At 34.0% G+C, this 17,891-nt stretch overlaps 1 protein-coding gene across 1 annotated transcript; it reads left to right on the top strand.

The window, feature by feature from the left end:
• Nucleotides 1-846: 846 nt before the first annotated feature.
• On the top strand, nt 847-1,483 carry LOC130850340 (mitochondrial import inner membrane translocase subunit TIM14-like). The gene has a single exon (XM_057729802.1). It carries the CDS (start codon nt 957-959, stop codon nt 1,305-1,307), a length of 351 nt encoding a protein of 116 aa, XP_057585785.1. The 5' UTR covers nt 847-956; the 3' UTR covers nt 1,308-1,483.
• The last annotated feature ends 16,408 nt before the right edge of the window (nt 1,484-17,891 follow it).

Below are 17,891 nucleotides of genomic sequence, written 5' to 3'. Positions count from 1 at the left end.
TGGAAACACAAAAGATCCCAAATACCAAAGCAATCTTGAGAAAGAAAAACGGAGCTTGAGGAATCAGGTTCCCTGACTTTAGACTATACTACACAGCTAGAGTAATCAGAACAGTATGGTACTGGCACCAAAACAGATAAATAGATCAATGCAACAGGATAGAAAGCCCAGTGATAAACCCACACACCTATGGTCATCTAATCTATGACAAAGGAGGCAAGAATATACAATGAAGAAAAGATAGTGTCCTCAATATGTGGTGCTGGAAAAACTGGACAGCTGCATGTAAAAGAATGAAATTAGAACACTCCCTAATGCCAAATACAAAAATAAACTCAAAATGGATTAAAGACCTAAATGTAAGGCCAGATACTAGAGGAAAACATAGGCAGGACACTCTGACATAAATCGCAGCAAGATCTTTTTTGACCCACCTCCTAGAGTAATGAAAATAAAACAAAAATAAACAAGTGGGATCTAATTAACAAAAACTTTTGTATGGCAAAGGAAACCATAACCAAGATGAAAAGACAACTCTCAGAATGGGAGGAAATATTTGCAAATGAAGCAACTGGCAAGGGATTAATCTCCAAAATATACATGCAGCACAATTAACCCCCCCAAAAAAAACCAAAACAAACAAACAAAAAACCCAAATAACCCAATGAAAAAAATGGGTGGAAGACTCAGACATTTCTCCAAAGAAGACATACAGATGGCCAGCAAACACATGAAAAGATGCTCAACATCACTCATCATCAGAGAAATGCAAGTCAAAGCCACAATGAGGTATCACCTCACACCAGTCAGAATGGCCATCATTAAAAAGTCTACAAACAGGCCTGGGCGATTTGTAACAGCTGGTGGCAGCCTCGTTGCTTTGTGGTAGAGGCATCGAGTTAGTGGGCTGGGATGAACTGCGCTCCCGGTGGAGGCAAGGGAGCCGAGCGGGAACCATGGCCAGTACAGTGGTAGCAGTTGGATTGACCATTGCTGCTGCAGGATTTGCAGGCCTTTATGCTTTGCAAGCCATGAAGCATATGGAGCCTCAGGTAAAACAAGTTTTTCGAAGTCTACCGAAATCTGCCTTCAGTGGTGGCTACTACAGAGGTGGGTTTGAACCCAAAATGACAAAACGGGAAGCAGCATTAATACTAGGTGTAAGCCCTACTGCCAATAAAGGAAAAATAAGAGACACTCATCGACGAATTATGCTTTTAAATCACCCAGACAAGGGAGGATCTCCTTATATAGCAGCCAAAATCAATGAAGCTAAAGATTTACTAGAAGGTCAAGCTAAAAAATGAAGTAAATGTATGATGAATTTTAAGTTCTTAATTCATTGATGTATATGAGTACCAGCTTTTTATAATAAAATGCCTCAAAGCTACAAATTTTAAAAATGATTTAGCACAAGCCAAATCAAAGCATTGGTATAAATGTTTAAATTTGAGGATTTTAAGTCAGATTATAGAATATTTATAGGTTAATACTCAATAATTATGGATAAATACATACCATTTAAAGTGTTGTTCATTATTCATTTGTCAAATAATTTGGTACCTATTTCTTTTTTTTTTTCTTTTTCTTTTTTCTTTTTTTTTTGGGGGGGGGGTACACCAAGTTCAATCATCTGTTTTTATACACATATCCCCATATTCCCTCCCTTCCTTGACTCCCCCCCCCCCCCGGTACCTATTTCAAGACAAGGTGAACAAGATAGTCTCTGCCCTGAAGGAATCCCCAATTTGATGGGAGACTGATGAACTGTTAACTAAAATACAGTGTGATAAATATGATGGAATTAGCACAGGTTGTTACAGCAGGGACTCATCTCATTGGGATGGAAGGCTGTTCAAGGTACAGAGGACTCCCCCAGCCACTTAGAACCCTGAACTTAAAAGTGAATTTAGCAACAACTTTAACCTAAGAAATTGATCTAGGTATGTATTTATCACTTTGTCAGTGATAAACCTGAATTTTCAGATTTCATACATTAAAAACTGTAACAGTAAAAAAAAAAAAAAATCTACAAACAGTAAATGCTGGAGAGAATGTGAAGAAAAGGGAACTCTCCTACACTGTTGGTGGGAATGTAAATTGGTGCATCCACTATGAAAAACAGTATGGAGGTTCTTCAAAAAACTAAAAATGTGACCATATGACACAGCAATCCCACTCCTGCACATACACCCAGAGAAAACCATAATTCAAAAGATACCATGCACCCCAGTGTTCACTGCAGCACTATCTACTATAACCAGGATATGAAAGCAGTCTAAATGTCCATCAACAGATGAATGGATAAAGAAGATGTGGTACATATATACAATGGAATATTGCTCAGCCATAAAAAGGAAAAAATAGTGCCATTAGCAGAGATGTGGTTAGACCTAGAGACTGTCATACAGAGTGAAATGAGTCAGAAAAAGAAAAACAAATATTGTATAATATTGCTTATATGTGGAATCTAGCAAAATGGCACAGATGAACTTGCAAAGCAGAAATAGAGACACAGATGTAGAGAGAAAGCTTATTGATACCAAGGGGGAAAGTGGGGGTGGATTAAATTGGGAGATTGGGATTGACATATATACACTACACTGTATAAAACAGGTAACTAATGAGAACCTACTGTATAGCACAGGGAACTCTACTCAATGCATTTTGGTGATGTAAATGGGAAGGAAGTCTAAAAAACCAGAGATATATGTACATACAACTGATTCACTCTGCTGTACAGCAGAAACTAACACAACATTGTAAAGCAACTATACTCCAATAAAAATTAATTAAATTATAAAGAGAAAACCCCACTGTATATATATCAATAGTAGTACATTACAGATACAGTTAATTTGTTGAGGAAGTGTGAGATGTTTAGGAACTCCTAAATTCCTGTCTTGGGCAGTATAGAAGCAAAGGGAGAGATGAGTTTGGAGGAGATACACTGAGTTGGAGGTGCCTGTGAGAAATCTGAATGCCTACTGTCCTTTTAGGTTTGGACTGCTATAACACAAATGCTATGAACTGGGTGACTTAAACAGTAGTTTCTTTCTCACAGTTCTGCACTCAGGGAAGTCTAAGATCGGCATGATAGCCAACTCAATGCCTGGTGAGAGCTTACTTCCCTGTTCACATACAGCAATTTTCTTGCTGCTAAAACCTCACGTAAAGGAAGGGGTAGGGAGCGCTCTGTCATCTCTAATAAGGCACTAATCCCATTCATGAAGACTCCACCCTCATGACCTAATCACATCCAAAAGACTCCATGTCCTAATAACATCACATTGAGGGTGAGTTTTCAACATATGAATTTAGAGCGGGACACAAATGGTCTTATAGCACTGACCTAAAATAGGTAATAGGTATTAAAATGTGACTTACACATTGCTAATGGAGCTTATGATATCTACCAATAGTAAACAACCTAGACCTTAATTTATGAATATGAACAAAGAAAAACAAGTGAAGAAAAAAAAATCTAAACAAGCCTTCCATTGAGACAAAAGAGAAAAAATTAAAAATAATTACAGTATTTATTCTTAGAAATATTTGACTCATAAATTGAATATCAGAAAAATAACTTCAGGATCTATGGTGAATTGTTTTAAAAATATAAAATATGTTTTGTGAATTGGAAAGTGACATTAATAGGGAATAATGAAATAAATAATCCTGAAGAGTGAAGAAATTAAAGGAAGAAATAGTAGAATTCTACTTGAAGAAAAGATTAAAAAAAAAAAAAAGAAAGAAATTTTAAACAAAAGGAAAAAAAGCATGGAATTTAGAACCAGATAATTTGTTATTTATGTACTTTGAAGAAAGAAGGAATGAATCAAGTGGAAGACAGACCATAATAAAAGATATGAGAGAAAACATTACACAATAACAACAAAAAATTAAAAAAAAATAAAGGACTTGCTCTTTAGTTCTTTAGTTGCTGGGCAGGATTGACAATAAAAATAGCTATACTAGACATTTTCTAATGTCATGTCTTTATTTTTTAGATAAAATAGTTCTTTCAGATAAATTCAGAAAAAATTTCTACAAAATCCCATTTAGTAAACAAACAAACACACAAACAAATATAAAAGAAACTGAGATCCGGACTGAATTCAGGTATCTGATATGGTAACAAAAGTTTGGATGATATGGAGCAATGATTTTTAACTTTTGAGTTTATTGATTTCTATACCCAGAAAATCTATCTTCCCTTTGTGAAGTTGATTTTAAGAGAAAATACAGTTCATCCTCATTTGTGGAGTCTATATCTGTGAGTTTGCCTAATCACTAGAATTTATATTTGTAGCACTGAAATCAGTATTCATGATTCTCTCATAGTCATTCAGGGACATGCACATGTATAGAAGAGGAAAAAAAAAATTGAGGCACCTAATGCAAACATTCTCACCTGAAGTCAAATAAGGAGACCTTGGCCTTTTGGTTTCAGCTCTAATGCTGCAAACAAGTATCCTTTTCACAGTCTATTTAGTGCCATGTTTTCTACATTTCTTTGATTTTGTTGATGATTTTGCTGTCTAAAATAATTCCCAAGTGTAGTACTGAAGTACTATCTATCTTTCCTAAGTGAAAGAAGGCTGTGGTGTGCCTTAACAGAAAATGCATGTGTTAGATAAGCTTTATTTAGGAGTGAGGTATAGTACTGTTGCTGTTAAGTTCAATGTTAATAAATCAAAAATATATGTTAAATAAGGTGTCTTTAAACTGAAAGATGCATAAAACAAGGTTATGCATTTATTGAGTACTAAAAATGTCCTGATCTGAGGCTCACAGGAATCTGTTTTTCCTTTGAGGTAATGATTCAGTATTTGATAGTTCTGTATTTGCCACAACTTTATAAAATAAATACTGTGAATGATAAGAATTGTCTGTACTTGTGGAATAGAATAATTAGCCATTTCTAAGAAGATATCTAGAGAATGAGCAATCTTCAATAACAAGAAAAATGCTGATGAATCTCACAAACATAATATTAGGTAAAAGAAGCCAGACACAAAGTAATGCATTCAGTATGAATCCATTTATATAATGTTGAAAACCAAGTATGTAACACTACACTGTTGTAATAGAAGTCAGGATAGTGGTTGCCATCGTGGTGGGCATATGACCAGAGAGGGCACAACAAGGGCTTCTTGGATGTGGTAGTGTCCTGATATTACTCTGATGCTTGTTACATGGATATTTTCAGTTCTGGGAAATTTACTGAGATGTACAATCATGATTTGTGTCCTTTTCACTGTGTATATTAAAGATAAATTTTAAAAGTTGAAAAAATTGAATATGATGCAAAAGTGAGAAGAGTGAACTAGAGCTGCATATATCAGTATCAATGAATGGCACAGAATATTAAGCCAATAAGAAAAGTGATTGCAGTGTAATACCATTTATATAAATTTTAATAGCCAAAGTGCTATATATTATTTAAAGATAAATATGCATACGTTAACATTATGAGAGAATGCATGTAAAGGATAAACATTATATTCAGGAGAGTAGATAATTTGGGGAGGACAAGAGAAAATTAAGCAAAAGTATTTAGAAGCTTTCAATTATATTATGATGTGACACCTTCTTTAGATAGATGGTAGGTAGGTAGATGATCTATTTGTCTAGCTGTATCTTACAATCATTTCACATTTCAGATGAAATGTTTCATCATATTAAAAAGGTACACCTTCAAATAAATCATACAGAAAATTCCTGATTATTATTTTACCAAATGTAGGCAGCTCAAATATATGAAAACAAAGTATTTAGAAGAAAGTTTTTACTTCTGTATGACACTAAGGGATGGCATTAAAATTATGAGTTAAATACAATTTCAAATTAAAAAAAAAACTTAAAATTCAGCTTTGCCAAAAGAGTGAATGAATTTTCAGGTAGCAGTGGGTGGTCACCTCAAGAAATTTTCAGCTGTACAAAGCATACAATGCCACTTAGTGGGCATTTAGTCATCATATGATTACTAATAGAATCTTGAAATTTTATGATATAGCACAAATAAACCTCCTAGAGTATTATTTACATGTAAAGATTTTTCTGAGTCTGTTTCAGTCTCAATGTCTGCATTTATAAAACTGGTATTGAAAAGCATTTACCACATGCACAGGTAATGTGGATTAAGTAACAAAACAAAACTACTGGAGTTTAAAAATGCCACATAAATTCTAAAGATTGATTTTAAATGTTTATCAACTATAGGAGTTTCTTATATTTGTTGAACATTATGTAGTATTTACATGATTTGATATAATACTAAGAGAGACTGAGTTTGTTTGCTTTTGTGTTTTTTTGTTGTTATTAGCAATGTCAGATAAAACAAAAAAAATTGCTTTTAATTCATGGCAGGAACAATTAATTCATCTTTCCCTGCATAGTTGAGATGGAATCCACTCCTTTCTGACAATGGGGAAAAGGGGTTATATGATTCCTCTCCCCTTGCCATCTCCTTTTAAAAAACTGATCCCTGCCTTAGGAAGCATGCTAGACTAAACAGATCATTAGTATGATCTGGAATAGCAAATCCTTTCCTTTTATGCTCAGATAAACTGGCATTCTTTGAAATATGACCTTTAGCCTGGTGTTCTTGGGGACATCCAATAATCTGTAGACAAACCTGGGATAAGAACAACTCACATTCATGAAATCATCTTGCCAATTATCCTTCCTTTGGTGGTTTAGCTAGTTACTCATCATGGAACTCTCTGTCACTTCCCACTGCTTAATACTACACATTAGTTTTTGTGGTATTATAGATGCCACCCACAGGAAAAAATAAACTGATATTTCATGAGGAATCTGCAAGTAAAGTAAAAGGGTTTTTAACAACTTTTCTTGGGCCAACATGCTTTATGTTCCCCATTTGCTTTTGGCTATTAAAATGTTACACAAAATAGTAGGCTAAATTAGACAGATTTTCAAGGAGCTAAGCTATAAATTTTTTGACATATTATTTGATGAAGGTAAATAGTGTCATTTTCTACTTTATTAACTTCATGTGATATGCATTCTGATCTTAAAAAATTTATTATATGTGGAAGAGAGAGGAGATAGCTTGTTCAGAATTCCCTCTATCCATAATTTATTGGGCCTCCTACTACTCTATGCATCTCAAACTCTGATCGATTTATATTATCTAATATTTGGCGAATGGGATGCATTTTGGTTTTTCTTTATCTACAAATGTGACAAAATAAGACTAAGATGTCTTATTGAAGGGCGATGGGATTTATGAAACATCAAACAGGTAAATCACTTTTCTCTTTTTTATTGTTTTTTTTCTTTTTTTGGAAACAATCCATTTCTATTTAAAAGATTATCATTATCCTAGATCTGTCATAGTTTTTCTTCTTATTATAATTTCCATCATTTCCAAATAATATGTGTGAATTTGACCTTGACATTGTTAATCCTGGATGTGCTTTGCCATAACTTTGTCTTCATTTCCTTCCAAACATCCTCAGTAAGTAGATTGTGTTTAACTAGGCAACAGAATAATTTTCAGCTTATATTCATTTGAGCCTAAGCAGTTGATGTGCCTCTTAAGTCCCTGGGAATTATTAAACAGGATGCCCACCAATATTAATGACTTTGTGTAGAAATTTTCCTTAAAAAGGATGCTGAGTATATATTTTCAATAAGGAGGAATAGTTTCTCTAGATCAATTGTCCTCACTTTCTTTTTTTTTTCTGCAGAAACACTTAAAAGATGATGCTCTCATAACCAGCATGCTCCCATGGATTTACCCTGGAGGACTCTCAATCCCCCTTGTGAGTCCACTGTTTTCCACTTGTTCAGAAATCCTCAACTAAATGGCAGTGAAGTACTATTGTAGGAATAACTACAACCAACTTTAAACTTTTTTGGCAAAGTAAATTATTTGGGAAAAGCAATGTTTTAAATATTATCAGCAACAAATCTTTTAACATGCCTTTCTCTTACCAGCATGGATATCAGTATCTTGGTTGCGAATTGCTGTTCTAGATGATATCTAGGCCTGAATTCAACATTGACAACTCAGAGATTGGTAAATGGCTATCTTTGCATACCTCATTTATAGAATATGCTCTTATGACACTGGTAATGATTCATGTGAGGAAGATGGGTAAACATCCAGTTCCTAGACTTCTTGATAACACCACTAAAGAAATGAAAGGATATTGACACATTATGCTTTTGTTTTTGTTTACACTATGACTTTCAACACTTAAAATAAAAGAATGAGAATCTTAACCTGGAGGAGTTTAGGGATGGAATGGTCTTGATCACTAAAAACAAACAAACAAAAGCAATACAAAGTTAAGTTTCCTCATTATGATGAAATCCTGATTACTGGAGGAATTATCTGCATGAAATAATATCTCAGGCAAAGTATGCTTTTAAGCATTTGGTGAATTATTAGGTGCTGTGTTTGACTAAAGTTCTTTGACAGCCTCTACTATGTCATTTAACAGTGAGTTAGATACAAAAGCCATTTAAAGCTGATTTTTGCATTCTATTACCACAAAACAAATGTGAGCCAGAGATAGCAAATCTAAAAAGAAGAGAAGGGATTCTAACTTACAGGCCTCAGTGATTTCATAAGCCCTGAAAAATCTGTGCAAAATCATGTGTATATCATATTTTTGACAAGAAAATTGTATATAACCTTTATTGGTTTCTTAAATGAGGTTCATGATCTATTTAAAAATATCACATTAGTATTAACATTTTATAAGGGACTGAGAATAACAATTTTGGTAGACTGGGGAATGCAAAGGCCATAGGTTGCCAAATACATCACTTTCTGGCCAGTCTGACTAAATTTACCACAACAGTATTTCCTCTTTAGTTCAAGGAATTTGGATACAATATGACAAACCACAAAACTTTTCATAATATCAAATAAAAATAATTCTAGGACTAATCATCTTATGAGTATCGTTCGGTTGCATCTTTCCATTCAGTCAAACCAAGGATAAGCAAACTATGGCCTGTGGACCAAGTCTGGCCTATAGTCTGTTTTTATACTGTCTGCCAACCAAGGAATTTTTACATTTTTAAGAATTTGAAACAGAAACTATATGTGGCCTATAAAGCTTCAAATACATACTTAAATAGCACTTTATAGAAAAAGTTCACTATTGCCAGTCTGTGAATTAGATAATTCATTGTCTTTTGGATGTTATCTAAAATTTATTGAAGGCTACCAACTGCCTAGTTATGTCCTAGAATTGGTAACACACTAGTAAGCAAAACAGATACAAATTACTTGCTTTCATGAAACTCACATCTATTTAGAAGGCACAAAAATAAAAGAAGTAAGTGAATAAGTTGAATAAATTTTATAATATGTCAGTAAGCAATAAATGATATGGAGAAAAACAGAGCAAGGAATGGAAATTTGGGGGTGTTGAGGGGCAAGTGAGATGTGATCTCGAATAAGGTAGAGTTGACCAGACTGAGAAGGTGATATTACTATCCACTTGGAGAAGATTACTAAGGTAATGAGGCCCCTGGCTCTTTGGAGGAAGGGTGCAGCAAATAGTGCAAAGGCCCTGTGGTGGGATCTTGTGTTCAAGGAAGATGGAGGAGAATTAAGAATTGACTTTGTATATCGATGACATGTTTTTACTCTCTCTTAGACATAGTTGATCTTAAACATGTTTACTTTAAATTTTACCTCATGTGAATTTATCCTTATGTTATTAAAATTCACCCAAGCTTAATGAGACATCTGAATTTTCAATTTAAAATGTTATACACAAGTATTCTGATCTAGTAATTTTTCTGAGCTGCTCAGTTCCTAAAGTGGTATCAGTATGATAAGGCATAGATGAGATTTTTAAACTGTCATCAATTTTTGCATTTAGAGTAATATAATATGAAGTAAATAAATAAATGTAACTGCTGCAGAATATCTATTTGCATAAATATGATTAAGCACACAGAAGATTTTTACTTGTGTTAAGAATCATGCCTGAATGAGTTGCTGAGAATTTGCATGGATGTCTTAACTTTGCACTATCCAATTTAGTATTATGTGGCCATTTAAACTTAAAACAAAGTTAATTAAAATTAAGTAAAGCTAAATATTTAGTTCCTTAGTTGCATTAGCCACATTTCAAGTGCTCGATAGTCACATGTTGATTAGTGGTTACTGTACCAGGCAGTGTTGATTACAGAACATTCCTATCATCACAAAAAGTTCTATTGGAGAGTGCTGTTTTAACAGAAATATTCAGTATGACTACACTTCATAGAACTTTAATAGAGAATTGGGACGGGGAACTTATAAAAAGTAAGGTTATCTAAGGACATGTATCCACCTAAGGGAATAACATGGAGGAAAATTAGTCAACGATTTAATACTAGGTGATGCTTTAGATATTGTAAACCTTCTATAAATTAATGAATGACATCTAAATGAGAAAATTTTGTAGTATCACCAAATTATTCTAATAACTTTATTGAAAGGTACTCTAGCCTTATCCTCTTTTTCTGTAAAAAACATCACTTTCAATTCAATAATTTTACATAAATTAAGTATTGCCATTATAACTAGTTTATCGACTCTGTCCTCTTTTGAATCTATAGTCTTCGTCTTTCTAATTAGACAGTTTGTAGATACTTACATATGCTATTTACATATGAAGTAGGTGGAAATAACCTTTATTCAAAAAAATCCAGCCAGAACCCATGTAAAAACAGAATATTTTGTATTTACCTGAAGATGTAAATTTAGTCACACACCCTCATTGAATTGGAATGTTCAGTGCTTGAAGACAGCACTGATTCCCTTAATTAAGAGAGGATAATTTTCTAGCACCATAATTGAGGCCAGCATTAGAACAGGAAGTCATTTTGGCTCTGGATTAAAAAAATATTAAATGCTTGCCCCCTGGAGATTCAAAGGACAAGTAGAAAAAAAGATAAACTTCAAAGTACTATTCCATAGATTGTGATAGTCTTTGAAGAAACCTAGACATAAGAATAATAGCTTCACCCTAGACATTCTAAAGTTCTTCAGCTACTGAAAAATTTAAGTTGAATAAGGAAAAGATGATGAGATAGGTTTTCATATAAGGAGCAATTAAATGTCAAAGCCCTGAGATTCCTGTATTAAACTGGTTGTGACTTTTGTAAATAAAGCTGATAAAGTCAAGCTGGAGCAAACCCTGTTTTTTAAAAGGGAAACTAACAAAGATGGACTTAAGAGCTCACAGTTAATATTTTCCTAATTTTCTTTTCTAGATTCATGAGACAAATATTAAAAATCTGACACATTTAGGTACGAAGTCTAGGGAATGATATAATGCTTCTAAAGGAACTTTGATACAGGCATATAATAGCATATATAAAGTAGTACTTACCACACTGTGGCTGACATTCAGATCATTACTCAGTGTATCGAGAAACATGTCCACATACTGACTGACAAAAGGTCAGAACCCTGATGATTTCATGTGGGGAAATCTTTTCATATTAAAATGTACATTTGATAAATGGAAATGTTAACAATAGGATTGTAGGTAACCTGTCATAAGTTTCACACAATGAGCACTTATTGGTTTTCTAAACAGAGTAGAGTACAGAACTGAACATATTATAATGGAAAACTCAAAACTCATTTTCTAATGTAATTTTTTTTCTTCTTAGCTTAATATATCTGGAAAAATAAAAAAGGATACAGAACTTGAACATTTTTGTTAGGTTATACCAGGATAGGGAAATGGATGCTGCTATATGATTGAACATACCTTTCAAGGTGTATCTGAAATGTTTATATTATTAATATGTCCAAAGCAGAAGTGGAGTAGACTTTGAAACATAAACTACCAAATTTCCAGCGAAAGCTTAAAACAGAACAAAAAGATGAAACAAAATATTTCAGCTAATAAGTATTTTCTCTCCAAACCTTGTGTCTCACTCTTTAGTTGGTCAGTAAAATGTTGCTAGAAAAGATGAAATTCCTAATACTTTCACTGAAATGTGCTACATTTGTACCTTGGTTTTCAAATGGTGGGGCAGGACGACAAATAGACCATCAGAAAAAATTAACACACACACACACAACAACAGCAACAACAACAACACTTAATACCTAGGCAGCCTTGCACACATAGATTTAAAATGAAATTGTTACAAAATGCTTTTGTTGCACTACAGAAGATGGTGGGAGAAAATACAGTCTTAATTCAGGTCCCATAATCATTTTCTGTTAACTGTTTAGAATTCTTGCTTTCTTCTACAGCACAACAATTACACAGCAGAGCATAATTATTTTACAGTCAATTGAGTACATCAAATGGGCATATTTATGAAATCTGATTTATATTTCACACTTGCAGCACTATGTGAAGCACAGCTTTACCTCCCACCAAACCTGCAGCCAGTTAAACCTTCAGAAGGACTCTTTGCTTTGGTCCCAAAGAAGTTTGAGCAGTCCTTTCGAAATGAAGGTACTGCACTTAGCTTTTTCCTATCAAGTGCACTGCAGAGATTGAGGCAAAGAAAGCAATGTGGTATCTGTGGAGAAGCTCCATAAAAGTTTTATGGCTTTAGTTCATGCCCTGATTCTTACTGTGGTGAGCAAGTACATTTTTCATTAGCCTATCCCACAAAGCGATGAGACGGTCTACATTTAAGTAATGACCTTCTCCATATAAACTCAAAGTTGTTTTCCTTGTGCTTCAATAACCAATAATTATTTATGAAGGTTTGCATAATTACCCAAGATAGTACAGGTCATGTTATGACCTTCATAAGAACGTCTCTGAACATGTTATTTCCAACTTTCTGAATAGATACCCCACTTCTGTGTTTCTCACACGTTCGTACAGTTTGCAAGTTCTCATCTATTTGCAGAGATGGCTTCTTAGTGCCATCAGTGACTTTGATATAGCCTCCATAAAACATGTAAATCAGGTATTTCTCTTTTAGATGCAAAACAATTCCAGGCTGATGCTTTGAGGCTGTTTCACAACAAGTTACAGAATTAAATAATAGGTGATGTTGTTGAATTTGCTAATTAGCTACATGCAGTGTATATGTTTTCTTTATTAATTGCTTCATTTTAGCCAATTGAACAAGAATATAAAGTCTTCTGATTTCACTCAGGACTAAAGGAAGGGAAATAGGTATTAGAATTAATGAGAGCACTGTATGCTTCCTAGTTTGTCTGTAATTCTTTATCTTTAGGGTCTGAGCACGGCCTAATATGGGGATGATAAAATAAGATTCCTCTATCTCCTAAATGAAAAAAGATTATTCATTCCTTTAATAATACCTGTGCACAGTGGCTCATGTTGATGGCTCCAAGCACAGTAAACTAACACATTAGGGTAAGCAGATGTTTTCTCTATTAACAGTATCAACCATCTGGCTGCAGGCCAAATCAAGTCTGGGGAGTCATTTCAACTGGTCTGCCTGTTAAAGCGAAAACTGACTAAACAGTCTCTCCTGCTAATCTTCCCAATCTTGCAGATGATGTTTCTTCCAGTGTATGATTCATGCAAGAACAGGAAGGAGAGAGATGATTTCAAAGATTTAATTAATTCTTGCTTGCAATTTTATTCAATTACCTGTTTAAAATATAAAATGTACAGCTTTCAAGATGCTAAGCTCTAAACTGAATACAATGAGAATTAGAGAAAACATAGAAATATTTTTTTTTTAAATACTGGAATCAGCTGTGGTATCTAATTTAATCTTTATTTAAAGAACCCCAGTCCCTGAGAGACCGTGAAACTAGGTTGCAGACTGCCTGCTAAAAAATAAAGGAAGAAAAGTAACTTTTGCTAAAAATAGGTAGAATCATGACCATCTCACATATTACTTATTTTTAGTCATTAAATATTGTTTTCCCAGATATAATTGCCTTAGTTCATTTCAGTCTTTCCTTGAATGATTCTTGAATTTTATAAACCCAGTATTAATACAGACTTTGCAGTCTCAGTCTAGCCTACATCAAATAAAACAAATTATGATTGATAATAGCATTGTTTTCATAGATGTAAGATCCTCAAACAAGATTTATTAAAAACCAGTTTCTTTAATCTATTCCTTGGCACTTGTGATAAATATACAACTTTGCAGAATTTCCTTTTGTCCTTATGTATTAGTCAATTATTTGCCTCCAAATCATTTTATTGCTATTACCAGATCAGCTATGCACAGTGGGAAATTATAACCCAAGAAGACACATTTTTATAAATGGATGAATGATTCTTTGGGGCTAGAAATTATTCAACTGATACTGACCCACAAAAATGACACCTTCATGTGGCTAATAACTAATATAAATATTGCTTTTCCTGCCCTGAGAAGCTACAAACTGGAAGAATGACTAGAAATTGTATTTTAAGGCTTTTAGCTTCAAGTTTATTTAATGGTTTTGTAATTGTTCCATATCATTTCTTGAATGAATCAGCTAACACAGAGGTGCAGTGCAATGAAGGGACCAAAAAGCATGTATCATAGTAAGGAGAGAACTTGAACTGAGTGGATATAGATGTAAATCCTGAGTTAAGCACTTACACATTGTCCATTCATTGAACAAATGCATAACAAAACTAAAAAAGTTCATTAAAGTGCTTATTATGTGCCAGGTACTGGATTCAATGTTTAATATACCATAATGAAAAAGACTGACAAGAGTATTGACCTCACTAAGTAATCTAGTGGAGAAAACAGGCATAAGCTGGCAACCAATAAGGTAAATATAAGCAAACATTGATATCTATGCTATGAAGAAGAGGGATGTGACAGAAAGTAATGGGACCTGTGGTTTGTAGCCCAGTTGGTATTGGTGCATCAGACAGTGCTCTGAAGAAGGGGCATAAAACAAAGGCTCTGAAAGGTAGTGGAGGCAGCTGTTTGGAACCTGGGAGGAGGAGTGATTGAGACAATGGGAGTGAAATCTGTAAGCCCCATGAGAAGAAAGAGCTGAGCATGTTAGAAAACTGAATGAAAGAAAACTGAATGAAAGAAAATTTCCCTTGGTAACTGTAAGTTTGTTTTCAAAATCTGTGAGTCTGTTTCTGTTTCATAAGTAAGTTCATTTGTATAATTTTTAAAAATTAGATTCTACATAGAAATGATATCATATGATATTTGACATGTCTTTGTCTGATTCACTTCACTTAATATGATAATCTCTAGGTCCATCTACATTGCTGTAAATGGCATTATTTTATTCTTTTTTGTAGCTGAGTAATATTCCATTATATATATGTACCACATCTTTTGTCCATTTCTCTGTCAATGTACATTTAGGTTGCTCCATGTCTTGGCTATTGTAAACAGTGCTGTAATGAATATTGGGGTGTGTGTATCTTTTTGAAATATGGTTTTCTCCAGATACATGCCCAGGAGTGGGATTGTTGGATCATATGGTAGTTCCATTCTTAGTTTTTAAAAGAAACTCCATACTGTTCTCCATAGTAGTTGTACAAATTTACATTCCCACCAACAGTGTAGGAGGGGTGCCTTCTCTCCACACCCTCTCCAGCATTTATTGTTTCTAGACTTTTTGATGAAGGCTATTCTGACTGCTGTGAGGTGATTCCTCATTGTAGTTTTGATTTGCATTTCTTTAATAATTTGTGACGTTGGATATATTTTCAGGTTCCTCTTGGCCATCTGTGTGTCTTCTTTGGAGAAATGTCTATTTAGATCTTCTACCCATTTTTTGATTGCCAAGGCATTAGTCTCCAAAATATACAAACAGCTCATGAGGCTCTATGTCAAAAAAACAAACAACCATAAACTTCTTTGGGAATAATCATACCTAATGTACATTGAGAAATCCTATTTACCAGGTACTGTTTTAAGCACTTGTTCTGAATTTTCTCATTTAGATCTTATAACAAGATCTCTTTCTCTCTCTCCCCGACCCCCCAACCTCCCTTTTTAGATAAGGAATTGAGATTTCTGTTAACTTACATAGTTAGTAAATGAATGGCACAGCTAAGTTCAAATCCAGCAATCTGACTCAAGAGATCATCCTCTTAGCAATAACACTGCATTCCTGGAATGCCATAATGTAGAAAATGTGTCTAAGCATATTATATTTGCTCTCATAAGTGTAGAAATGTTATTATCATTATCTGTGCGCTACATGATATATAAATATCTCGGTCTGACCCAGCATTGACCTCTCCTACATGTATAAGGTTATTTTTACTGTTTATTTTTCAAACCAGAATAATTTTGTGAGTAAAAGTGTTTAATTACAGTACTTGGGGACCACAGGCATAAACTAACATTGTCCTGGTCAAACTGCGACAGATGGTTGTCATATATAAAATGTGAATATGCCATCATTGGCCTGAGGTCATTTAGTGGATACAGCAGCAGTGCTACTACTTCATGAATCTCTTAAGCTGGAAGGGAATTTAGAGGCAATGAATTCCAATTTCTTATTTATTTTTAAGGCACAGAGAGATAAAAATTACTTGCCCAAGATAAAATCTGGTTAGCACTATAGATAGACTAGAAATCCAGTGATTTTTTTTTTTTTTTTTTTTAGGTATTCAAGGTGGCTTTAAGGCAAATGTCTATTTCTTTAGTTGGAATTAAATGGAATGGATAGAACCTTATTTATTACATCACATACTTAGTTCATCACATACTGGCAGAGATTTTTTTCTTTTTTCCTCTTTTTTAAATTAGTGACCTGTCTGATAGAGCCGACTAGGACTCACAGGCAGTCCTAGGAATATTTTAGAGAGAGATCATGGGCAGTTTCATGGAATGCAGAACCAGCATGCCTTATACAAAAGTTGTTAGCTTTGACCTCATTATTGTTTAATTTCGTGGTTTTACATCAGTCATTTTCTCTTTAAAGCCTCAATTTCCCCATATATAGAGAGAAGAAGTGAAAAAAAAACCTTTAAAGTCATTTTTTTATGAGAACAACAGTCTGAGTTTCAGAAAGAATAGTTAGTAAAGAGAGAAGTGAAGACACCACAGACAGATTTCAGTTTTGCCAAGGGCTAGCCCTGAGTCTGGTGCACCTTGAACTGGATTAGTGAGTAGGTAGATAGAGATATTGATTAGGACACTAGTGATTATCCAGTAAATTATGCATGACTGAGTTTAAGTAGACCAACAGTATACTTTTGGACAGTTTCCCACAAGACGGACTAACATTGACAGCTCATTTTCTGGAATCATGTGGGGCAACTCAGGGCTTTACAAATGGGCAATATTGGGAATTTTAAAATTTAGATTCTAAAATAAAAGACAGCTAAGGTACAGGAAAATGAGTTCTAACATTATGGGAATTTTTTTTAAGTTATTAAGATCCTGAGGTATCCATTTTTTTTTTACATTTTATATGTAATATGGAAGCACCTGCTAACTGTTTGTGCTGTTCAATATTTGGTAATAATAGTAAAAGAAATGCAGGTAAATTTTAGGTACTTAGTTCTGGAGTCAAATAGGTGGGTTTAAAGAGTTAATTACCTGATTTAGCAGATTGTGGTGAGAATCAAGTGGGAAGATGTGTATAGAGTGCGCATGCCCTCATTGTGCTTCAGCTACATTGGCTTTTTTCCATTCTTTGATTTTATTACACTCTCTTCAGCCACAGACATTGTGAACACTATTGTAGATTGGCTCATTCAACCGCAGTTATCTCTCTTATAGGCTACATTCCTTTAAACCAGATGCTAAAAAGCTAAAACTACATTTCTTAGAGATCAGTCGTCAGAATTCCAAGGAGACTTTTTTCCTCCAAATAGACACACATATGTGAGACTAGGAAGGCAAAAATAAATACTGGGGGACAAAACCTAATTGTTTCTTTTCATGAGCATAGTCTGGGAGTCCTTTTATTTCTATAACATCTATTAAAAGGATTCTGATGTTTGAATGTATGAACC

Source organism: Hippopotamus amphibius, chromosome 3 (assembly GCF_030028045.1).
Source record: "Hippopotamus amphibius kiboko isolate mHipAmp2 chromosome 3, mHipAmp2.hap2, whole genome shotgun sequence".
In the NCBI taxonomy this organism is placed as follows: domain Eukaryota; kingdom Metazoa; phylum Chordata; class Mammalia; order Artiodactyla; family Hippopotamidae; genus Hippopotamus; species Hippopotamus amphibius.
Note: the sequence above shows the minus strand (reverse complement) of the source record. Positions and strands in the feature narration are given on the sequence as shown.

What these genes read in the sequence shown, in the direction of transcription:
- LOC130850340 (XM_057729802.1), top strand. Translation starts at nt 957, where the DNA reads ATGGCCAGTACAGTGGTAGCAGTTGGATTGACCATTGCTGCTGCAGGA.